This window comes from Schistocerca americana, chromosome 5, assembly GCF_021461395.2.
Source record: "Schistocerca americana isolate TAMUIC-IGC-003095 chromosome 5, iqSchAmer2.1, whole genome shotgun sequence".
Lineage (NCBI taxonomy): Eukaryota > Metazoa > Arthropoda > Insecta > Orthoptera > Acrididae > Schistocerca > Schistocerca americana.
In genome coordinates, this window is record NC_060123.1 from 672,864,523 (window position 1) to 672,891,051 (window position 26,529).

The 26,529-nt window shown below is 40.2% G+C and overlaps 1 protein-coding gene across 1 annotated transcript in view; it reads left to right on the forward strand.

The window, feature by feature from the left end:
- Positions 1-2,682: 2,682 nt before the first annotated feature.
- LOC124616119 (glucosidase 2 subunit beta) overlaps positions 2,683-26,529 on the forward strand; it is a 191,908-nt gene continuing 168,061 nt past the window's right edge. Inside the window, exons 1-2 of the mRNA XM_047144383.1 lie at positions 2,683-2,904; positions 26,260-26,472. Coding sequence (XP_047000339.1) covers positions 2,811-2,904; positions 26,260-26,472 — 307 coding nt within the window. The 5' untranslated portion in view covers positions 2,683-2,810. The remainder of the gene's footprint in view (positions 2,905-26,259; positions 26,473-26,529) is intronic.

Sequence of the window (26,529 nt, forward strand, 5' to 3'; positions counted from 1 at the left end):
ATTTTGTTTCAATCTGAAGGCATTGGTGATCTTAGGTTCCTCTATCTTTGAACTTGGAAAATTACCGCCCTCCAGAAAATTTACATACCTGCTGACAGTTATCAGCGATTTCCCCTATCTCTGAATCGATAGCCTTTGGATGCCTGACGGTAACCTATGAATGTCAACTTCTGTGACTACTCATCCTACTTCTTGCAACGAGAACTGAATGTGAACAACTGCTTTGTAGCCAGAAATCAAGTATGATAAAGAAGGATTTTCTTGTATTGAAGTTCATATGACCTTTTTATGTCCCAGTGTGCTGAATGAAGAACGATTCGATAGTTATGCAGCTGTAGACATCGCTTCAGCGTAATACTCCTTGTGTAAATTAGCATCGAACATCATGGTCCTGGCTTTTTCAACCAATGTTCTATTAGCTCTGTCAGCAACAACGTTTTCTGTGGACTGTATCATATTCTTCAAATGGTTCAAATGGCTCTGAGCACTATGGGGCTTAACTTCTGAGGTCATCAGTCCCCTAGAACTTAGAACTACTTAAACCTAACTAACCTAAGGACATCACACACATCCATTCCCGAGGCAGGATTTGAACCTGCGACCATAGCGGTCACGCTGTTCCAGACTGTAGCGCCTAGAACTGCTCGGTCACCCCAGCCAGCTATCATATTGTAAGTTGGTGGCTACTACATTTAGACCTCAGGAATCGTTGTATTTCATCGTTGACATATTCGTTTCTATTGCCAGAATACAACTTCTTAAGATTTATCCCTGTTTGATTTTCCACAATGGATCTAAAATTTTTAAATGCCTGTGTACCCTCAGATACTTTTTTTTCAAAACATAGGCAGACTCGTGTTTGAAAAAATACCAGTAAAAGTGAGAGAATAAAGATTTCCAGCAATAGACACTGTCTCCACGCAGATCGGAATATACTCCAAGTCGAAGGTGTTTTATTGAACATCTTTTCCTAGTTTTGAGCAGAAAAGTTATTGTTTTCTCATGAAGCACAACTCACAGCGATCCTTGATCACAATATCTCCATTTAGTTCCATTGGAACTTTTGCCAACTTCAGCATACTTTTCCAGCATGAGATACCATAGGAACCCACTACTTTTTATATAGAAGCATTGTTTTATTCCGGCTGTATTCAGACAATATATGCCATTTGTAGGTCATGTTTGGGCAGTCAGTTCAACTTCTGCATCGCAGATAAAGCCACTACGTTTGTTAAGGATCTCTTTAGTTCCTCTGCTTACAAATTATCTGACACCATATTCATGGCTGAGTTTGGTATCTGAATGACGTCAGATGTATCTGCATGTACTCTTTTTATCACAAGTATATGGCATTAGGTCTGATTAACATTTCTAGAAGTTTCTCGTACTGAGCTATCATCTCTCACGCTGGCTGCTGAGCCCTTTACATGGCCTGGCATTATGAAGCTTCCATCTATCGTTGGTGATACATTTGAGGCACAACAATCTACATACATCATCTCCCTTTCTTTCTTTTGTTATGACTGTTTCTACATTTCCTTTATTGTTATATTTTGAGGGGCTTCCTTCTTTTTCACCCTTGCTGGAATAATATTTAGCAGGGTGATTTGATCTATTGTACTTCTTGCATTTGGTAATGCGTTTTGTATGATCTTGTTTATTTAGAAATAAAGTTAATCTTCATTTCCATTTGCTTCTTCAGATTTCATGTCTTGAAGTAACTTTAATTCAATAGAATCTCTGGTGATATGTGTGCCCCTGTCTTCAAGTGCCATAGACATAGGTTGTTTTTGATCCAGTAATCCAGCCAGGAGCAAAGTTCTTATTCATTCTCCACTCACTTGGAACTTCATCTCATTTATCTTAAATGCGGTCACAGTACTCTTCTCCCGTCTAGTAGTTATCTAATTTGGTTATAATTAAAATTCTGTGCAATACCACTCTATATGTGAGCCCAAAACCTTCAAATGCTGTTTCCAAGTTCTTCCAGGCTTCCACTACTGTGATCGCGTCCTTAAAAGGGAACAATTTGCGTTGTCCGCGAAGAATATAAACCGGAAATCCGATTTCGTCGGATCAGAGGGACAGTTTCCTACTATATCCCACAGTTCGTCATGGACTAAGCCTTCATGGAAAATTTATCAACTTTTCAAATATCGAAAGTCCAGATGAGGCATTTTTAGGTCTAAATGAAAAAAATAAACAGCAGTCTGCACACGTGAATGATCCATTGGCGATAATAAAAGAAAGGATCGGCAGACCCGTAATTTACTTACGAACCAACTCCGGATTTCCACGCATGACTTCTGTTTTTTACATTTTCAAAACGTTACTTCCACCCGTGGCCTAGTAATCTTTTTGTTGTACATTTTTAATGAAGACAGCGTGAAAGATTAATGTTTTGTTAAATGAGAAAAGCAGTACGTGCTCTACAATCACTACACCTACAAGTTTATGAACGTAAAACCACAGAGTGACAGTAAAAATCAAGGAATAAATGTGATATTCAAATTAAATTTCGAAATTTTTTCCTAATAATTAATTTATAATCACTTGATTATCCAATAAAGAGAAGGCTACGGTTTTGGACGGGGCTACAGTCTCGTGTATATTTCTGCGTAGTCCTTTCTAACACCCTCGGTAGTCTCTCTGATAGCCCTACTATCTTTGACAGACAAGGCATGGCATAGAAATAAGTAAACGAACGACTGACGTGTAGGTTTATGTTATCTGTGATAACTTGAAACTCAGCGCAGCAAAGTGGTTTGTAGGTTAAGAAGAAGCCGGCGCGAAAGAAAATAAAGAAAGAAATGATTTTTCGTCTGTCATTGTCTGTATTTGCGTTGTTTTTCCAGTCCACTGGAACGTCAGAAATACTTCGGCCTCGAGGAGTCGCTCTATCGAGTGAGTTTTGAGAATGCAACTTTAGCGTATTTTCTGTGTAGACAAGATGTTGACAATGACCAAGTAAAGTGCTGTTGAAAAATCCGTTTATGGTGTTTGTGCGTTTCATATTCATACCATGGAGCGCATCAATGTTTACATCCATGACATCCATCACGCAGGTCTTGTACGTGCCTAGTAATCCGCGGGTTACATGTTTTAGTATCATTTAATGTCTGTATTGTAATAGAAACGACGGTCTTGTAGCATTTATGAACCAGCATAACTGTATTTTTTGGAACTTCGTGAGTTGATATGAAATACAAAGTGTATCATCATGAGCCACTCTTGTTTACATGAGATCGCTGTTGTTTATTGGTGGAATTCATTTCTGACATACGTAGTAGGTCCTACATCGCTGAGTAATTGTAAAGCACCTGAATGTTGGCAAAATACAATCCATAGGGAGAAATGTTTACTTCTGTAGGTATAGACCGAAGCGTTGTGCTGAAGTCTGTTGCAGTTTTACCTGGACAAGACGTACAGTTTATCCACTTTGTTATTAAACCGAGTGATAATGTGTTAGCCATTTTCGATCACTGAAGTGTCCATTGCAATTTTTTCCCGCTTAAGTATTTAGCCCCATTTTGAGCAAAATCCAACTTTTCTCTGTTGATTTGTGGTACATTATTAACAGCAATGTTCAGTGTAGAACGTATGTATCTACTTGAAGCTATAATAAAACAGTTGCCTATATTCGAAGATGTGTTTACAACTTGTTACTGTATTAACTCTTATATTATTCTTAAGGTGGACACAAAAAAATTAAAACTTTTTTCTGAAAAATGTTTACAGTGGTCAGTTACTTCAGCTAATACATGTTTACTTATTGCATTAACAGAAGTTAGTTCACGACATCAGATACAAATTTTTTTTAAAAAAATAAGATCTGAATATGCATATTAGAGTTTCCCACATTGTATGTATAAGAAGTAATAGAATTTACATTTATTGTTGATCTGTCTATATACAAAATAACTGCAGTTGGAATTGTAAGATGATGAGCATTAAGAGAAGGCTGCCTTTACACTCATCAGTAATATACCAGAATTACCAAAATACATTAATACTGGTCCAAATTACTTGAAAGTCAGCCCAGATGTAGTCAATACTATACACTGTTTCAGGTGCAACTGATTTGTGTTCGCAATAATGTTGTATTGTGCACAGGCTTCACATAGACCCAACATAGTGTTTTACTTCTCAGTTTAACTTGCTGATAACATCATCTGCTTTGTTGTAGGCTATGTGCAGCCTTTGTTGAGACAGATCAAGAACTAAGAATTACATGACATTAACTATTATTCAGGCCAAAGAAAGCATGTAATGACGTACAGCTTCCTAACACTTACGAATTCATTCATCTCAACTCTGTAGCAACCTTCTCTGAAGGCATGTGTTGACACAGTGAAGAATAACAAGAATTATTTGCATAGAAACATAGATTTGTGGGAAATACGGAAGCGTCCGATCCCACCTGTCTGCTGGCGGAAACAAAAACAAACACACACACTTTCCACAAGAAGCCTAATGACACTAACGGGACAAGCGTGGGAAATGGGGTGTTTTGGGTGGGGGGCAAACTAAATATAAACAAATTTAGACGCCTTGCGTAGCTACAACGTGTAAGTGAAGACAACCATGCATGAATACCCACCCACCTCCCCAGGGGTCGTAACCCCTGCAACCCATAGAAGGTAAAGATGCTTCAGTAGCTGATTAGTGTTTTTTGTCTTTTTAAAAAAAAATCTCACGAGATAGAACAAACAGATCAGAAAAGTAAATAAAATAAGATAAAACGGAACTGGAGACAGCCACACTCAAACCAAACTCCGCGTCGTCGTGACGTCACACACGACAACACCCTTACGTCACAGGTCAAAGCTGACGCGTTGGATCGGACGCTTCTGTCGACCTGATTTGTGTATGCATTTGTATGGATTGTTGAAATTACATCATTATGAAGCTGTGCAATATACTTTTATCTTCAGTAAAAAAGGCCTACATTGCTGCAAATTGTTGTAAAATATATTAAACTACAGTTTCCTAGAATTCGCCCAATAAATCAATGTTGCCCATTCACCTTCCTTACAATAAATCTTACGTGCTTGATTCACTTCATGTTACTTTGCAGTGTTATGCACAGATATTTAATCAGCATGGCTGTCAAGCAGCACACCACTAATACCTTATTTAAACATCACAGGATTGTTTTTCCTAGTCATTTATGTTAAATTACTTTTTTCCACATTTAAAGCAAGTTGCCATTTATCACACCAGACAGAAATACTGTCCAAGTCATCCTGTATAGTGACCCTTTCCTGTACACTCCAACATAATCAGTAAACAGCCAAAGATTGCTGCTCACCCTGTCAGTCAGATCGTTCATGTATGCAGAGAACATGAGCAGTCCTATTGCACTTTGTTGGGTCATTTATACCAAGACCTTTCTCTTATAAACACTCCCCATCCATGACAACATATTGGGTTCTATTATGTAAAAAGTTTTTGAGGCACTCGCATATCAAGAACCTATTTCATTTGCATAAACCTTTGTTAACAGACTGCTGTGTGACACTGTGTTGAACACATCATATGAGTATAGGAATATGGCACCTGGCTCTAGCTCTTCAGCCGTGGTTTGCAGGATATCATGTGAGAAAAGAACTAGTTAACTTTTGCAGGAGTAATACTTTCTAAATCCATGTTGATTTGTGGATAGAAGATTTTCTCTCTCAGGGAAATTTATTATACTCAAACTTTGAATGTGTTAAAGAATTCAGCAGAAGACCAATACTGGTCTGCAAATTTGTGTGTAGTGCCTTTATATTTGATATGCACAGGAGCCACTTGCACTTTTTCTACTCGCTTGGATATTTCCTTTGGGTAAGATACTCATATTAATTCGAAGTAAGTAAGGGGCCAGTGCAAAAGAGTATGTTCTGTAAACCAGTTTGGGATTCCATCTGCATCTGGTGTCTGACTTGTTCAACTGATTCAGTTGCGTGTCAGTGCCATGGATTCAGATTTCTGTGTCCTCTGTGTGGGAGTTTTTGTGGCAGTCAATCCTCCTGTGTGAATGATTTTTTTAAAAACAAAATGTAAACCTTCAGCTCTCCTTTTGCTGTTTTCTGTTGACACACACAGACTGGTTTATGAGTGGCTGAATAAAAGCGAACCCAATAACTTCTTTTATGTGGGATTAGAATTTTCTAGGATTCCCAGCAACATCTTTTATGAACGTATAACTGGAAAGTGAACGCTTTGTGCATTGACCTTTTTGTAACTATAAGATTTTCTGCTAACTGTTGCCTGTTGGCTGTCAAGCATAACTTTTGAATCGAGAGTACAATAATCTGTTATTTCAGCAATTTTCGGATACTGTTATTAAACCTGGGTGGGTCTTCTCAATCCTTTATCTAGTTACTCGATGCACATTTCTCCAGAAACAATTTCTAACAGTTAAAACTTTGCTCATAACTCCTGTTTGCAGCTGTGAGGTCCGAAAATGTGTTCCAGTTTACACGCGGTTGGTTAAACTCGCCTCCTACTGATACTGCCTGATCAGGATACTTCCCCACTGATGAGCATTGATATTTCTTGAAAGAATCTGCAACTGTTACAGCAGAATTAGATGGCTAATAGAAACACATATTTAGTTCACCTATACTGGTTATTTGCATCGAGATGACTTCTCAGTTAGATGCAATTTTGACCTCAAAAGAAGTAAAATTTTTGTTATTTGCAGTGAATATCTCCCCCCCCCCCCCTTCTACGAAGCCTAATCTGGCACTTTGTAAAATGTTCCATTAAACATTTTGGAGCCTTCTACCTCAGGTTTCGCCCAGCTCTCAGTTCTGAGTATAATTTGAAGGTGATGCCTTCCTGGGGGAAAGGGGGAGGGGTCAATAACTTCAGGGACTTTGTTACTGATCTGTGGTGCTATAATAGCCTCATGGGCTCTTATCCATATTTCCACATTCACTGAAATTATAGAACAGACTTGTACACCTTAACTGCATTTTAGCAATACATTTTGCTTTGCTGGTGAGTAGTTTAATCTACAGCTAATTGTAATCTAATGGTAAATATTTGTAACAATTTTACTGGAACCTTTGCGCTTGTGTCTTCCAAATGCTGACCGATACAAATGTTCGCTTATGAAAATGTGTTGGTTGGGAAATTTGTACACTTTATTTTTATCTTTCTTTGAAGTGAAGTGTTCCACCACTCAATACTTGATGTGGAAGGGTGATAGAAATATTTCTGACTATTGTAAGGTACCTTTGATGCTTATTTTCAACTAGGTTGTTTCACATTATGTGTCTGCATGAATCTCATTAGGGATTTCTTAGTCATTCTCAGCAACAGATATGCCACTAATGTTGGTGTCCTGCCTTTGGTTTTTTAGTATGTAATCCATTAGGAATTTTATGTCTTACTGCTATTTATTCGTGGGGCCTTACACATAATGATCCAGTTGTTCTCTAATATTAATTTTTTGTTTTTATCTGAAGTACAAGAACGTGTAATTGCTTCTATAACAAATACAGTTAGCTCACTGCTCTTTAGAGTACTCACATACCTGTTTATCAATCTTGCACAGGGTTTCTCTAACCTAAGATACACATATATTGCTACAGAAGTGGACTCTACATCTCGAGTGTAGCGCACACCTGACCTAGTTATGGCAGCAGGGAGGGGGCATACAGTTCTCCACCAGATAGCGCTGCACGTGAAATCTACAACAGAGGTGATCACAGAATTCACGGACTGTTTTGTGTACTCCTTGTACGAGGCTCCAAAACAGAAGCCCACGATTGGTTCTGGGAATGTTTCTATAAATTGTGAGCTGTACATTCTTCTCATAGGCATGTCTTTGACACTTCAGCCAGCTATCAAAAGATCTCCTCTGAATCCAGATGACAGGCATCATTAGTGAGAAACAAACCACACCCACAGAGCGAGGTTGTGTAGTGTTAGTAAACTGGACTCCATTCAGAAGGACAAGGGTTCAAACCCACATCCGATGGTCCTGATTTAGGTTTTCCATGATTTCCCTAAATTGCTTCAGGCAAATTCCAGGACCGAGTGAGATGGTCCAGTGATTAGCACACTGGACTCGTATTTGTGGGACGATGGTTCAAACCTGCATCCGGCCATCCTAATTTAGGTTTTTCTGTGATTTCCCTAAATCACTCCAGGCAAATGCTGGAATGGTTGCTTTGAAAGGGCATGGCGAATATCCTCTCCCATCCTTCCGTAATCTTAGCTTATGCTCCGTCTCTAATGACCTTGTTGTTGGCAGGACGTTAAAGCACTAATCTCCTCCTCCTCCTCCACAAATGCCAGGATGGTTCCTTTGAAAGGACGTGATCAACTTCCTTCCCAATCCTTCTCTAATCCCGTAAGACCAATGACCTCACTGTTTGGTCTCCTACCCCAGCTCAACCACTTCCTTCCCCATACTTCCCTTATCCGATGGGACACCATACAAAAAAATGTTGTTGCTACTCACAATGAATTCATTTTTTTTTTTTTTTTTTTTTTTTTTTTTTTTTTTTTTTTTTTTTTTTTTTTAAATGTGAGAAAATTTACAGTTTGTCTGATGGGATTGACTTTTTTTAATTTCTCCTCTCAAGTGGGGTTGAACAGTACGGCCACTTACAACCCTTACAAAGCAAAACAGATGAAGCTTGTGAGCTGCAGTTCTCCTAAGACAAAATACAATACTATATGGGGGCAGACCATTACTCAATAAATATAAGTGGCATACATAAATGGCTACGCTTGTAAAAAAAATCAGCATTTAGTCTCTTTTTCCGAAGAAGTGCAACTTTTTAGTTAAAGCTATGTGTACACGAAGTTTGAAAACCTGTTTCTAATTGCAACCTTCCATCCGCAGTACTCACAAACATTGCTTCAGGTGTGTCAGGAATAATGGTAGGCTGTGTGAGCTGAATGCACAAGAAGTCACTGTTGTCAATTGATTTTAAAATTCTAATGAATTTTATAGAGTTGCTCATTTCAAAAAATGACACATTTCATAAATAAACACTACTTGTGAAACTTAGACTCGCTATTAGTCTTTGGCTTGTGACATTAGGAGAGTCCTTTCACAGCCATGAATTTGTATTCTATAATTCAAAGACAGCTATATCTCAGATTGCTCCTGCAGTTTGTGAAGGATAATGCAAAGACATTTCAGTTTTGTAAATAACAGTGAAGTATGTTTTATTGTATGTTGAGATACTTACAGTACTAAAATACACCCTGAAGTGCTAAAGAAACTGGTATGGGCATGAGTATTCAAATACAGAGGTATGTAAACAGGCAGAATACAGCGCTGCGGTCAGCAATGCCTATATGAGACAAGTGTTTGGTGAAGTTGTTAGATTGGTTACTGCGCTACAATGCCAGGTTGTCAAGATTTGAGTGAGTTTGAACATCTTGTTATAGTCAGCACACAAGAAATGGGACACAGCATCTTCGAGGTAGCGGTGAAGTGGGTATTTTTCCATATGACCATTTCACGAGTGTACCGTGAATATCAGGAATCCAGTAAAACATCAAATCCCCGAGATCACTGCAGCCGGAAATAGAACCTGTAAGATCGGGACCAATGGCAAATGAAGAGAATTGTTCAGTATGACAGAAGTGCAACCCTTCCACAAATCGCTGCAGATTTCAGTGCTGGGCCATCAGTAAGTGTCAGCAAGCGAATCATTCAATGAAACTTCAACGATAAGGGCTTTTGGAACCGAAGGTCAACTCGTGTACCCTTAATGACTACATGACACAAAGCTTTCTGCGTTGCCTGGGCCTGTCAACACCGACGTTAGACTGTTGATGACTGGATACATGTTGCTTGGTCGGACGAGTCTCGTTTCGTATTGTATCAAGTGGATGGGTGTGTATGGGTATGGAGACAACCTCATGAATCTGTGGACCCTGCATGTCAGCAGGCGACTGTTCAAACTGGTGGAGGCTCTGTAATGGTATGGGGCGTGTGCAGTTGGAGTGATATGGGACCCCTGATACATCTAGATATGACTCTCACAGGTGACACATATGTAAGCATCCTGCCTGATCACCTGCATCCATAAACATAAGAGAATGGAGGAATCATCAGCAAGCACGTATATGGCAGAGAAATAAACTGCTGATTCACCCATCAAATTCATTAGTACCTACTGATGGTCACATTATTGTAGAAGGTGCGGTAGGTATTGATAATGAAGCAGATTTTATTTTACACTGAAGAGTCAAAGAAACTTGTACACCTACCTAATATCATGTAGGTCCCCCGTGAACATGCAGAAGTGCCACAACACGACATGGCATGGACTCTACTAATTTCTGATTTAGTGCTGGAGGGAAGTGACGCCATGAATCCTGGAGGGCTGTCCATAAATCTGTAAGAGTTCAAGGGGGTGGAGATCTCTTCTCAACAGCATATTGGAAGGCATCCAGATATGCTCAATAATGTTCATGTCTGGGAAGTTTGATGGCCAGCAGAAGTGTTTAAACTCAGAAGTGTGTTGCTGGAGCCACTCTGTAGCAATTCTGGATGTGTGAGGTGTTGCATTGCCCTGCCTGCATCCATTTGTGTCCATTGTGCATTCTGACCATTGCTGTAGTTGGGTGGCACCCGTGGGGGGGAGTCCCCGTGGGTGGCACCACGGCGGATAGTTTGCACATGAAGGGACTTAAACTGTCTCTTGCTGATGGTCACATGGCCCCAGCAGTCTCTTCGTGTGGAAACGCCTCGTACAATGCAACAGAGTATGATTCCAATGTGTTCCCCTCCCATGCCAAAGTCTAAGTGGAATGCAGGACGAAGTGACAAGGAGCAAATTCCTCCCCCCAATACCAGTACTAGTGGGGATGCCTTTCTGGCCACAAAGCCTTTATTTTTTGTGGAAAGCATAGAGGACAAATATGGGGAAGTTGCAGCCATCTCTAAAATGAAGAGCGGTTCCCTCCTAATTAAAGTGTCATCTCCTGTCCAGTCACAGGCACTGTGGAAAGTTAGGTGACATTCCCGTGTATGTCACTCCCCACAAGTGTCTCAGTATAGTCCAGGATATCATGTCACTGTGATCTTCTTCTGCAGTCTGACAATGAGCTGCAGGCCAACTTAGACCAACAAGGTGTGCACTTCATCCAGTGTTTTCATAGAGACCAAGGGAAAATGGAGTTGCTACCGGGGGCTTCAGCTTAGCTTTTGAGGATGAGACAATCCCTGAGAATGTCAAGGTGATGGTCTACCAGTGTGACATGAAACTTGCTTCAGGTAATGAAGTTCGGACACGTCTTTCCATTGCACTGCTACTCCTGTCAGCAGGGATTGTGGACATTCACTGCACGTGAACATTCCTTGTGCCCCTTCCTCCATCTGTGTAAACTGTGGCGAGATCCACTCTCCCTGCTCAGCAAACTGTTACGTTTTTAAGCATGAGAAGAAAATCCAAGAGTATAAGACTCTGGACAAGCTCACATATCAAGAGGCTAGAAAAAAGTATGAGCATGTAAACCCGCAGACAAATGACGCAATCTTATGCTACAGCTTCTCTGTCGTGGCCTTCTCTGTCACCGGTGCCTTCCTCTGCTGCGTAAAGTGCCCCCTCAGAGCTACTCACTGATACCTGCCCCCAGGCGGCTGCAGGCCCTTCTGGTGCTTCCACCACACCCACTTTGGGAGCGTTGGCCCTCCACCTGCCAGGGACACTGGTCCGAATCTCCCAGCTGGAGGCACCTCATCCTCCTCTGGCTTCTCTAGCTAGGAAGACGTCCCTTGGGACTCTTTCTTCCATTGTCCATGATGGTTAACAGTCAGATGCCAGTCCCAGTGACTGAAGGAACCACAGGCTGCCGGATGTTGGACTTCTTGTACCTCCTCTGTACATGAAACCGGTTCAAGGAAGCCCCCACACAACTCTAATCTGCATATACTCCTGTGCCAAAGGTGGAGATCCTGGTGGTCCCTGAGGCACCAGATATCCCCAGACATTGTGCCACCAAACCTATGTCAGTGGATCTCCTGATGTCTCAACCAGTGGCAGTACATGACCCTGGGTCAAAACTTGCCCCCCTGCCCCCTCCATACGTCCCCGTGACGAAGCAAGCCGGGATCTCTTTACTTCCTCTCTTGTGTTGCCATCTGCTTCCTTAAATTGGTTTTTTTAATTTTTTACTAATTACCATTAACATACATAAGTATAAGCTGCATTTTCATAAAAGAGAAAGGTTGGCCCTCAGTCCTAAAGAATGTAGCACCAGGTCTAATTTTGTTCTTAGTTTTATGTATGTAATTAATTTCCTGATTTATTTTGATTATTCCTGGTTAATATTTTTTGTTGTAGGGTGAAATCGGTAATTGTTTCATGACTCAATTCTATTGTTGACTTATAAACAAATATAAGTTCTGTACTAATTATAAACATTTGGAAGATGAACCACTAGCATTCTTAAAATATTTATTTGGCCCTATTTGAAAATGTGTTAGCAAAGGCAGCCCTTATTTAATTCCAAATATATTACCAGTTTTGTCAAAAGCATCTCATCACCTGCATACTGAAGTATTGTTTGTTTAACTATATCTGTTAATTTCATCATTTAAACAAATAACTTGGCCTAACCTGTGTAGTAGAAGAAACTGTTAAAAAGAAGGAATTTTTCTATATATTCAGTTAATTGAATGCACTATGTTTTAATTGTAATTTCTGTAAATTAAACATCGAAAAATGTATAGTTTCAGTGCCTGTTATTGTCAGGATGTTTGGTCCTGAGACAGTCAGTCCACAGCCAATTTTCAGACGAGAAACCTGTATTGGTTAGGTCAACAACGATGCATCGACTTAACTGTGAAATAAGTGTAACACAAATAGGCCATGTGTTAAAATAAGACTGTGCTGTTCAATAGTGCCACACATACCGTATTATTCAGCAAGAACTGTGTCGTTAGGTTTTTACTGCTCATAGATGTTCAACGGTAAACTATTGTAGCAGTACGCTGATACTTGCCTGCAAACTATTAATGAGGCTTATCAAAGGTTAACCAATAGTAAACTGGCCGTATTAACAGTGTAATATTGGGGATTGTGGACAGTGAAAGCAAAGAAATGGAAATGCAACTGTGCAACTGTTAGCTACATTATTTACAGTAGTCAGTGTTGAACTTCCACCCCTCCACCGCCCAATTTTTCAGCCAGTGTAAGAACGCAGTACGACGATACTAAGGACTATCAATGAAGAAATAAAGCAGGCGAACGTCCCCCCCCCCCCCCCCCCCCCCCCTCCAGTTTCCAGTAAAGTTTCCAGTCTTTATCATGAGCAGTGATCATTGTTTCACCCCACAAAGAGTTATGGATGTTGAAGTCGCCCAAGACTAGGAATCGTGGGGGAAGCTGAGAGAGTAATGTAGGCAGTACATAAATAAAGTGTACTCATTATAAATTGAGCACACTTCTCATTTGGCTCTGCACGGAGCGATTATGTAACCAGTGTAAATAAACTCCATTATCACAAGGCTGTCACTTATTGCAAGGTTGCCGTGGCCACATCGTGCTGTTAAAAAGACTACAGCATACTGGTAGGATAAGGATTTTGACTTATGAAATTTTGCATCGCTGAGTGGAGGGGAGGGAGATAAACATTACAGATGGTAAAATCCTGAAGTGCCCTTACCCCAACAGCCTTGGCCTCCAATTGAGAATCAAGAGGCACACAGTCACTGTGTAGAGTGTCCAGCACGTATGTACAAACTCTGCCTGATACACAATTTGAATGGTAAAAAATATGGTATTAGATGTGGGTGCAAGCAAAATTTGCTCTCTGGAGGTGATGTCATAGAAAAAGTTTATGAATGTGTTACCAATGGCACAGGACTTTATAGATATAAGAAATGTACTTGAATATGTTTTGCCAAAATCTGTTTGGTACAAGGAATCAAATCAACAAATACCCATTTATCATACACTGTACAGATATGCTACAACTTCAGTTACATTAATATTTGTCAAAATATAAATTCTGAGGATTATACACATACTGCAAATGATATTTATACCATATGTTAGATACTTAACTATGCACAAAGTGTTATAGAATTTTACATGACATCAGACTTTGAGAATAATATCAAGCTCCGATGTGCTGCAGTCATCGCCTCTAAATATCGTTCCATATAGTGCAAACCATGTAGATATTTTCTATGGAATTTCCTTCCACGTGGTTTGTTTGAAAGTCCACAGTGTATTAAGTGACTGCTGGAGGACATTGACAAATTATTTACGGACCATATTCCAGATGAATTCAAAGTAGTTTCATGGTAATATAAATGTGCCTGGTAGGGAAGAAATGAACCCTCGTTGCTGGTTGAAAATGATTTGAATATTCCTTGTCACAGGGAGACAAACATCACGATGCAGAAGTATGGTATATGGATATGCCTTAAAGGAATAAATAGGGCTCTCAATCTCTTTGCAGTGAAATTGGTTTCAGTATGCAGGTGATGAGATTGTGTGTTACACTTGGCTTTTGTCTGCTGTGCCGCCCAAAAATGAAGGCTGCCCAATTTTCATCACAGTACCATGTAAAATATATGCAGCCATTACAGGCCGGTCAGGTTGAAGTGGGACTCATCTGAAATGACTAAAATTTTCCTCACATCATACTAGCAATGCTGTCTGCAGGCTAGGTGTTAGTAGTTTTTGGGCAGGGAAACCTTATGCAGTAACAGCTGCAACAGTTCAGCCTGCTTCAAATCATTTTGACTAAAGGACATGCATTATAGGTCCTCTTCCCATGTGATAACTTAGTCACCTACCCCAAATAAGGGGCTTCCCCATGGTGTATTGCTGGACCTGTTGTACAGATGGCATCAAAGTTCACACAGGCCCAAATATTCATTGCCACAGGTTCTGTTTGGTCCTCCACAACAATGCAACCTTAGTCTGAAACATAGTGATGGCTCTAAGGACAATGAAAAAGATGGCTATATATTTATTGACAAAAATGTTTCTGAATAACACTCCCATCTGACTCTATGTGGCATCTACATGGTAGAATTAATAGCAGGACACAAAGCTCACACACACAAACGTATAACCTCAACTCGCCAGAAGTATTCATCTGTGCAGTGACTCCCTGAGTAGTTTGAAGGCGATTGAAAATTAGTTGCTGTTACGTCTCCACCATTCCGTTCTTTTATACGACTTCAATGATAAAGGTAAATCTGGTACCAAGCGCCACGGGTTTCGAATTCATGCCAAATGGCATGGACCTCGATTACCACTAGAGGTCTCTGCAGCCGTCACGCCATAAGCCATGGCTGCGTGCGCTCCTGGCCTGCGTATAATGTGAGGACGCCACTGTGGAGCATGTGGTCCCAGCGGCCAATAGCGATGTACCCTATCATGTATTTAAGCACCTGCCTCTCACTCAGCGAGGCAGTCTGATATTCACGCGAGTCTCTCAATGTCTCGCTTACAGATATCGTGTTGACTTTGCTTATTTCCATGTACTAGTGGACGTTGTTGACTTTGTGAGGTTTTCACTTGCGACCCCATTGCTTCTTGCGTGTTGTTGTTCTTGGTGTCCTGCTTGGTCGTCTGTCGTTGTGCCTGTCCATCCTTTTCCGTTCGTCCGTCTTATTTGTTCGCGGGCCGCTCCCGTTCGGTCCTGCCGCGCTTTTGTTCACGGCCACCCCATACAGTATACCTCTGTACATTAGTTAAGCAAGCCTGTGTGATATTCCTGCTGCCAATTAAAATCCCATAAGTTGACATAAGGGTACAGCTCGGAATCATATTTTACAAAAATGGGAAGAAGAGTGGATAACCAGCATCTGATCCAACAGATTGAAGGACTGCAGGCTCCGCCAAGAAGTGGATAACATTGCTTCACATCTTTCGAAGAAAAGTTACAGTCTTATGTTACATCCATATGTTTATCATACTTACCTCACACAAGGCTACATACTACACCTAGAGAATCCTCTCAGTGCATCTTCGGAGTGACTCTTGACAGTTCACGAATCCTGGAAGCAAGTCCAGACTCACTTGACCTATGGCATAAATTATGCCGTGACAAATTGTTGCCACCAAACCTAGTTGACAATGGAATGAAAGCAGCTATTGTTTTAATCTTCCTGAAGGAAAGAACATATTACCACTTGATTTAAAGCACTAATTTTGGTAGTTTACTTCTGGGGTGGAGTTTGCAAAGCGGCCATCCTACCATTTATCTTGCCACAGAAAGGGGGGGGGGGGGGGAGAGGGGGGAGATACCAGCCCAGCTCCAGCCCAGTCCGGATGTAAACTCAAATTACTGTCTCCCTATAACTGAAATATATTTGTGTATTTGCCCTTATCAACTATAATACTGTGAATGAGTCTTCCTTTTCCTCTCCTGGTAACAATGCAGAACTCTTATTTTGGTGGAACCATTTTCTTTACTGTTCCTCCCACTGCTCTTCTTTCACCTGTGCTTGTTCTACATCTTCTGTTATCAACATTCTCAGTTCACTGTCCTTCATAAGTCATTACTTGTGACAGGGTCACAGCTCTTGGCTGAGCTCTGTCCATATTATTCATAAAACTCTTCTGTTGGCTCATTGCTTACAAAGATGAAGGACCACACTGTTGAATCCCTCAGAAACCTCATACATTAGACAACTTGCAGTGTAGACAGAGCTGTACTGTCCTTTATGACCTTTAACAGAATGGCAATCACACCACACTGTGGTCATATTACTTCATTCAATATCCAATCACTAATTTGTGTGGCTTATTCCTGTGCCGGTTCCACATGTGCAACACATCTTGTATGAACTAAAATTTCGTGGTAGGATGGATTTTTATCTGAGATGCTGACCATTCTGTCTATTTGAACTAAAATACAGAAACTGTGGCATTTTGCTGATGATTCAGCCATAATCACTTATGATGCTCCCGCTCAATTCATCATACAAGGAGTTGGCTTTATTTAGTCCATTTTTTCTGGTAGCAGCTTTTAAAAATGTTAGTGTATCTTACATCAACTGTGCATGAAATGTGAAACAGAAAAGAGAGTAGACTAGGCGACCATTATGTCTCTCTTCTGTTTGCTGCCCTGGAAGAGGTTTCTGAATCACTGAACTGCATTTTTAAGGTGGGTATATTATGACTGTAATAAAAGGAAAATCAGTGAAAATTAATTATGGTTGAAATGACCCAGTCTACAGAGTCATTAAATACAGTATATTTTCACGAGTTGGTGCCCCACAGCTCTGATATGTTCGAAAAATGTTGTATTGCTGCCCGAGCAGCTAGTAAAATTCTTTATTTATACAACATGTTTCAGTCATCTAACCATCATCAGTTTCATAGAAGTATTCATAGCATCATATTACGTGAAATGTAAAATTATCATTACATGATAAAACCATGAATTATACACTGTTATCGTTTGTAAATTACATTGTCAATCTGTAAAAGCTGTGCTAGTTAGCGTACTCATTCGTGTTGTAACTGTAATTGGGGTTAATGCTGTGAATAGGTTTGTTGCACATAGAGCTAACTGCTGCAGTACACTACCTAACACAGCTTTTATAGATTGACAATATAATTTATATGTCAACATCATAACAGTGTATAATTCATGGTTTTATCGTCAGTTGGCAACAATTTTATATTTCACATAAAATGATTGCTACTAATACTTTTATGAAGCTGATGGTGTCAGATGACTGAAACAGGTTGCGTAAATAAAGAATTTTATTAGCTCAGGGCAGTAATAAGACATTTTTCAAATCATTAAATACAGCTAGTGAATGGACTGAAAGGTGGAAACACCAGAATAAATGGCTTGGAGATGACTTAGATGTGGAATACGATATTCAACAGGAGATTTTTTAGTGTAACTAGAGTGGAAGGTCTGTAACCAGTACATTCTACCAGTTCTAAATTGTAGCCAGGACACATGGACTGAAAGATGCAAACACTCAAAGAATTGAGTTTTCCAGTCACCAATGGAAAGAAACATGTCAAAAGATACAGTAAGATGGATAACTGAAGTGACAGGAATTGAGGCTGTCATATTGTTTGTCGTGAAATTGAAATGTCACATGACTGCCTAAGGGATAAGACAAATTTAGATCATAAACTTAGGTTAAATGTTGCTGAGATTGCTGTCATTGAAAAATTGTCACTTGTTTTGGCTTTCAACATGGTACTCTATAGTTTTCGGAAAAAAATATGCTTTCTGCTTCCCTTAAGTTGGCGAAATTATCTGATAGGTGATTGGTGAAGGAGCCAAACTACAAGATTTTGGAGGCTTGGGTTCGGGTTAGTCCTGATAGTGATCACTGGCTTTACTTTTATTGTTGTTGTTGTTGTGGTCTTCAGTCCTGAGACTGGTTTGATGCAGCTCTCCATGCTACTCTATCCTGTGCAAGCTTCTTCATCTCCCAGTACCTACTGCATCCTTCTGAATCTGCTTGGTGTATTGATCTCTTGGTCTCCCTCTACGATTTTTACCCTCCACACTGCCCTCCAATACTAAATTTGTGATCCCTTGATGCCTCAGAACATGTCCTACCAACCGATCCCTTCTTCTAGTCAAGTTGTGCCACAAGCTTCTCTTCTCCCCAATCCTCTTCAACACCTCCTCATTAGTTATGTGCTCTACCCATCTAATCTTCAGCATTCTTCTGTAGCACCACATTTCGAAAGCTTCTATTCTCTTCTTGTCTAAACTATTTATCGTCCATGTTTCACTTCCATACATGGCTACACTCCATACAAATACTTTCAGAAACGACTTCCTGACACTTAAATCTATACTCGATGTTAACAAATTTCTCTTCTTCAGAAACGCTTTCCTTACCATTGCCAGTCTACATTTTATGTCCTCTCTACTTCGACCATCATCAGTTATTTTGATCCCCAAATAGCAAAACTCCTTTACTACTTTAAGTGTCTCATTTCCTAATCTAATACCCTCAGCATCACACGATTTAATTCGACTACATTTCATTATCCTCGTTTTGCTTTTGTTGATGTTCATCTTATATCCTCCTTTCAAGACACTATCCATTCCATTCAACTGCTCTTCAAAGTCCTTTGCTGTCTCTGACAGAATTACAATGTCATCGGCAAACCTCAAAGTTTTTATTTCTTCTCCATGGATTTTAATACCTACTCTGAATTTTTCTTTTGTTTCCTTCACTGCTTGCTCAATATACAGATTGAATAACATCGGGGAGAGACTACAACCCTGTCTCACTCCCTTCCCAACCACTGCTTCCCTTTCATGCCCCTCAACTGTTGTAACTGCCATTTGGTTTCTATACACATTGTAAATAGCCTTTCGCTCCCTGTATTTTACCCCTGCCACCTTCAGAATTTGAAAGAGAGTATTCCAGTCAACATTGTCAAAAGCTTTCTCTAAGTCTACAAATGCTAGAAACGTAGGTTTGCCTTTCCTTAATCTAGCTTCTAAGATAAGTCGTAGGGTCAGCATTGCATCATGTGTTCCAATATTTGTACGGAATCCAAACTGATCTTCCCCTAGGTCAGCTTCTACTAGTTTTTCCATTCGTCTGTAAAGAATTCGCGTTAGTATTTTGCAGCCGTGACTTATTAAACTGATAGTTTGGTAATTTTCACATCTGTCAACACCTGCTTTCTTTGGGATTGGAATTATTATATTCTTCTTGACGTCTGAGGGTATTTTGCCTGTCTCATACATCTTGCCCACCAGATGGTAGAGTTTTGTCAGGACTGGCTCTCCCAAGGCCATCAGTAGTTCTAATGGAATGTTGTCTACTCCCGGCACCTTGTTTCGACTCAGGTCTTTTAGTGCTCTGTCAAACTCTTCACGCAGTATCATATCTCCCATTTCATCTTCATCTACATCCTCTTCCATTTCCATAATATTGTCCTCAAGTACATCGCCTTTGTATAGACCCTCTATATACTCCTTCCACCTTTCTGCTTTCCCTTCTTTGCTTAGAACTGGGTTTCCATCTGAGCTCTTAATATTCATACAAGTGGTTCTCTTTTCTCCAAAGGTCTCTCTAATTTTCCTGTAGGCAGTATCCATCTTGCCCCTAGATAAGCCTCTACATCCTTACATTTATCCTCTAGCCATCTCTGCTTAGCCATTTTGCACTTCCTGTCGATCTCATTTTTCAGACGTTTGCATTCCTTTTTGCCTGCTTCCTACTTCATTTACTGCATTTTTATATTTGCTCCTTTCATCAATTAAATTCAATATTTCTTCTGTTGCCCAAGGATTTCTACTAGTCCTCATATTTTTACCTACTTGATCCTCTGCTGGCTTCACTACTTCATCCCTCAAAGCTACCCATTCTTCTTCTACTGTATCTCTTTCCCCCATTCCTGTCATTTGTTCCCTTACGCTCTCCCTGAAACTCTGTACAACCTCTGGTTTAGTCAGTTTATCCAGGTCCCATCTCCTTAAATTCCCACCTTTTTGCAGTTTCTTCAGTTTTAATCTACAGTTCATAAGCAATAGATTGTGGTCAGAGTCCAAATCTGCCCCTGGAAATGTCTTACAATTTAAAATCTGGTTCCTAAATCTCTGTCTTACCATTATATAATATATCTGAAATCTGTCAGTATCTCCAGGCTTCTTCCATGTATACAACCTTCTTTCATGATTCTTGAACCAAGTGTTAGCTATGATTAAGTTGTGCTCTGTGCAAAATTCTACCAGGCGGCTTCCTCTTTCATTTATTTTGTTTTAACTTTTACTTTTATTATTATTACAGTAATGGATTCACCTCTGATATACAGCCATTACATTGAAGCATAAGACATATCAAAACAAAATTGAGTATAGGAGAACCATTTATAACAAACAGTGGAAAATTCAGGATGGAATTTAACAATATTATGAGAAGGAAAGTTGCTACTCACTATATAGCAGATATGCTGAGTTGCTGATAGACACAACAAAAAGACTCACACAATTAAAGCTTTTGGGCATTAAGGCCTTCATTAACAATAGACAAACACATGTGCACGTGCGTGCACACACACACACACACACACACACACACACACACACACACAAAACTGCAATCTCAGGCAACTGAAACCACACTGCGAGCAGCAGCAGCAGTGCATGATGGGAGTGGCATTTGCTTCATCTGGTCCCACTTGACCCAACAAGCCACCTTCCTAGATGTTGACCTCCACCTCAAAGATGGCTGCATCAGTACCTCCATCCATATCAAACGTACTAACCACCAGCAGTCCCTCCACTTCGAGAGCTGCCACCTGTTCCGTACAAAGAAGTCCCTTCCGTACAGCCTAGCCATGATCATCGCATCTGCAATGATGAGCAGTCCCTCTCAACATATACCGAGGGTCTCACTGAAGCCTTCGCTGACTGTAATTGTCCTACCAACCTTGTACAAAAACGAAGCTCCCGTGCCTTGTCTTTCCAGTCGCCCACCACCTCCCAAAGTCCCACCGTCTGGCGACAGAGGAGCATTCCCCCGTAACTCAGTGCCACACAGGACTGTAGCAACTGAATTGCATTCTCCACCAGGGTTTCAATTACCTCTCGTTGTGCCCTAAAATGGGAAGTGCCTTGCCCACTATCCTTCCCACCACTCCCACAGTGGTGTTCCACCATCCACCGAACCTTCACAATATACTCATCCATCCTTACATAACCCCTGCTCCCAATCCCTCAACTCATGGCTCATACCCCTGTAATAGTCCTAGATACAAGACCTGTCCCATACATCCTCCCATTACCACCTACTCTAATCCGGTCACTAACATCACCTATCCCATCAAAGGCAGGACTACCTGTGAAAACAATGAAGTGGTCTACGAGCTAAGCTGCAACCACTGTGCTGCATTCTATGTACGTATGATAACCAAGAAGCTGTCGGTCCACATGAATGGCCACCACCAAACTGTGGCCAAGAAACAAGTGGGCCACCCTGTTGCTGAACACGCTGCTAAACATTATATCTATATCTATCCTTCAAATCAGTGACTGTGCTATATGGATCCTTCCCATCAACACAAGGTTTTCTGAATTGCGCAGGTGGGAACTTTCCCTGCAATTCATCCTATGTTCCCGTAACCCACCTGGCCTCAACCTTCGTTAGTCACTGCCCTCGCCCATCCAACCCCCTCCTTGTTCCAGTACTACGCAGCCATCATTCAACCACCACACCCAGTCTTTTTGTTTCTCTCCTTTTCCGTTACTTCCTCCCCCCTCCCCCACTCCACCTCTCCCCTTCTTTCTGTCTAACCTGCAGCACTTCACTGTCTGCTACCTCCTCCCCCCCCCCCCCCCCAATACTATCCCTCTCCGCCCCAGCCTCCTTACCCCCACCCAGTCACCACTCCCATCATGCACTGCTGCTGCCTGCTATGTGGTTCCAGTTGCCTGAGAGTGCAGTTGTCTGTGGTGTGTGGGTGTTGCGCTTGCGTGCGAGCGCGGGAGTCTTTTTGTTGTCCCTATCTGCGACTAAGCATCTTCACTATATGGTGAGTAGCAACTTTTTCTCATAATATTAGAACCATTTATAATATTTAAATGCTGTTTATTTTATGAAGGAGTATATTTAATGCAAGGAAAACATGATCTAGAATTTTGCGACAGTGAATGTATTCCCTGTAGGCAGAAGACTATTAATAGTGCAGTAACAATGCAAGTGCTGCTGTTGGTAGCACAAATCATTTTCCCCATTCACTGGATGCTTCATTGACTGACATCATTGCCTCAGAAGATGTAAAGGAATTGGGCTCTACATCCTGCAAATATATAAATAAGTTACAGTGAAATGAAAACCCTTAGCTGGTTACAGGCGCTGACATACGTCAACGGGGACAGATGAAAATGTGTGCCCCGACCCGTTGACGTATGTAAGCGCCTGTAAGCAGCTAAGGGTTTTCATTTCATTGTAACTTCATTCTAACGAGCTGCAGGGTCACCGATGGTATTTGTTCTTTCAGACATGTCCAAAAGAACTGATACCTACCAAACAAAAGTGTTGGTATGTTGAATGTTGATAGAGACACTAACAAACACACACACAAAGTTCAAGCTTTCACAATCCACAGTTGCTTCATCAGGAAAGAGGGAAGGAGAGGGAAAGATGAAAGGATGTGGGTTTAAAGGGAGAGGGTAAGGAGTCATTCCAATCCCGGGAGCAGAAAGAGTTACCTTAGGGGGAAAAAGGGACAGGTATACACTCACACTTTCCCCCTAAGGTAAGTCTTTCTGCTCCCGGGATTGGAATGACTCCTTACCCTCTCCCTTTAAACTCACATCCTTTCATCTTTCCCTCTCCTTCCCTCTTTCCTGATGAAGCAACCGTGGGTTGTGAAAGCTTGAATTGTGTGTGTGTGTGTGTGTGTGTGTGTGTGTGTGTGTCTATCAACATACCAATGCTTTCATTTGGTAAGTTACATCATCTTTGTTTTTATATATATATATATATATATATATATATATATATATATATATATATATATAGTGCTTTATTTTCAGAGTTTACATAGAAATTGTGGTAACATAACCTAATTTTATCAGTGATGTAATATGGTCTAAACAGTCAAAAGTATTTGTGGAATCACAAAACACATCCATTGGGTGCGGTTTTTAATCAGAAACATCTATTGTCTCATGCAAGGAGTAAATTGCCTTGTGAAGTGATAAGTCAGTACGTAAGGAAATTGTGGGTTTACGAGGCATGTTAAGAAATATAGGAAAATACTTTTGCTCAGCAAGCATACAGAAAACAATTTGCAGAGTATCTGAGTAGTCAAATCATATATTCAGCTCCAAGGATGAAACTGTGGATTTAAAAAAAAGAGAGAGAGAGAGAGAGAAAACACCTCAGAAGCATTGTACAATATGCCTTAGACAAATATGTGTGGAGCAACGTTGTAAGGGATCGAAAATATCCACTTTGGTTCACTACCCACATTAAAAAAGAAGTCACAACAAAGCAAAGATAGCTCCATCTCTGATTTAAATTAAGTCAAAGCCTAGGTGACAAATAAAAACTGAATGAAACCGAAATGAATGTAAGGAGAGCAATGCGAGAAGCACTCAGTGAACTCGGAAGTAAAATTTTGCTAAACTGTTGAACTAAAAATACAAAAATGTTAGGTTTACATAAAGTCAATAAACATGACGTAAGTATCTCTCTCTCTCTCTCTCTCTCTCTCTCTCTCTCTCTGTGTGTGTGTGTGTGTGTGTGTGTGTGTGTGTGTGTGTGTGTGTGTGTGCGCTGATACTGAAATGGAAGGTGACGAAGAGAAAGCTGAAAGCTGAGTCTTCCAAAATTGTTCCAGTGCAGGAAATTACTATCATCACCAGAGTACCAAAATGGCAGATATTGGAAAAGTGATTGCAGCATAAAAAAGAATCAACTAAAATTGCTTCACAGTGGAAAGGCTTCTGGATTGAATGAGATACCACTTATAATCTACAAAAATTATTTGAAAGATCTTGTATTCTGGAATCCCTTGCTGATAGAATTAAATATGTCACTCTTAATGAAATAAAATTGACAGATGATCTTGGGAATATGCCAAGGGAGTGGTATAGGACCATTACTGTCTACAGTTAATATGAATGAGATATTGGGTAACTTTGAGGTCTCTGAGAGACCATTCCCACACAATGCTGTTGTCTGTAGGGAGGTTCTAGATTTGGAAGGCTGTAGTGAAATACAGGAAGATGTCCAGAGGATTGATAGTTGAATGTGGGGACTGGCGATTTAACATAAATTTGTGTAACGTATTGCACATAAGTGAATTGATCCTATACTGTTTTATAACACGGTTGGTGAGAAATAATTGAAAACAGTAAGGCCTAGGAAATACATAGAAACAACCTTATAGAGGGACCCAAAGTTAAATGACCACATAAAACAAATAGTAGGAAAAACAGATGTCAGGCTGAGAACCATTGTGAGAACCTTATGAAAATGTCATTCAGCCATGAAAGAATTTGCTTATGAAACACTTGTTCGACAGATTCTTGGGTATTACTCATTGGCCTGGGACCCTTACCAAGATGTATTAACAGTAGAGGGAGGTAGGTAGGTAGGTAAGTAGGTCTAGCAGAGAGCAGCACATTGAATCACAGTATCATTAGTAGGTACAGGAGCTTTATGGAGACATGTCATTTGAGAATGGAATGAAGACTGGGGGAAAATGTAGTGGCACTAGAAGTACCATCTATCACAGACAATAAGTTGGCTTGCAGAGAGAATTTTTAGATCTAGACATGGTCAAGAGTTCCTTTGTCAGGTACATGATAGACATTGGTCTTTTCTGCTCGTTTCTGTGCTGTGAATACATGTCCTTCGTCATTTTGTAAACTATTTCAACATTTCTGGTGAGAATTGTCAAGGCTGAAATAACTCTGCGAATGATATAAAAATTATATAAAGATGTTGCCAGTGTATTCCAGACACTTGATGCAATTCTTCAAAGCAGTGAACCATTCACATCTCATGAGAAAATGATTAGTAACTGCAACAAAAGTAATAAGAGCCTCTTTGCTACACTACATGTGTGGTCACTTACACAGAAACAGGTTATTACTTATCCATTTGGTGTCTAAATGGTGTAAAACTGCCACATTGCCCTTTGAATTTAAAGGAAGCTGCAAAATACTAAACAAATACACAGTTGCCTCATACTGCAAAATAGAGGGGTCTGTGAGAATGCAACAGACCAAATTAATAATCCTTCAAGGAACATGAAGTGAATTTGTCGTTCAAAGTTAATGGGTATGGTGATCTGGAAACTGAGGTATGGTAAGTGTCAATTTACAAATCCAAATTGCCTTGTTCAGTCTCTGGTTGGTCCAAGGATTTTTTTCTGTCACTTTCACTTCTGGCAGTGATTTGTTAATGTGTGAAATGACAGTTGCACAAGGATTCAGTGTTCATGTTAAACTGTAGGTCCCCTAAGGGCTGGCTAAATCGGTTTGAAGATCAGAAGAAGGGAACAACACACCATCTCAAACAGAATGCAAATTAAGACACGTGTGTGTGTGTGTGTGTGTGTGTGTGTGTGTGTGTGTTTGTTTTTGAAATTTTTAAAGTTTATTATTGCCGCGGTACTTTTATACCAAGTAATATTAATTGTATAATAAACAGGGTGAAAAATTAAATATTAACTAAACTGAGATGTTACTGAATGTTAAAATGGTTAGAAGTTTAGAGCTCGTGTTTGGTATAAATATCATCGTAATTGTATTATGATCATGCTAATGTAGAAGAATGCTGGAATAAAAAGTAATTTTCTTCTGTTTTAGAGGCATCTCTGTATGTCCCTGACAAAGACTTCACATGCTTTGATGGCAGTCTGACAATTCCATTTGCTTATGTGAATGATGATTATTGTGACTGTGAAGATGGAAGTGATGAACCAGGGACACCTGCATGTCCAAATGGCACATTCCACTGCACTAATGCTGGCCATAAACCACAGAACATTCCTTCTTCACGGGTTAATGATGGAATTTGTGGTAAGATTTTCCTTATGCTCTGTTATTAATGTCGTAGAATAAAAGATGTTTTCCTGT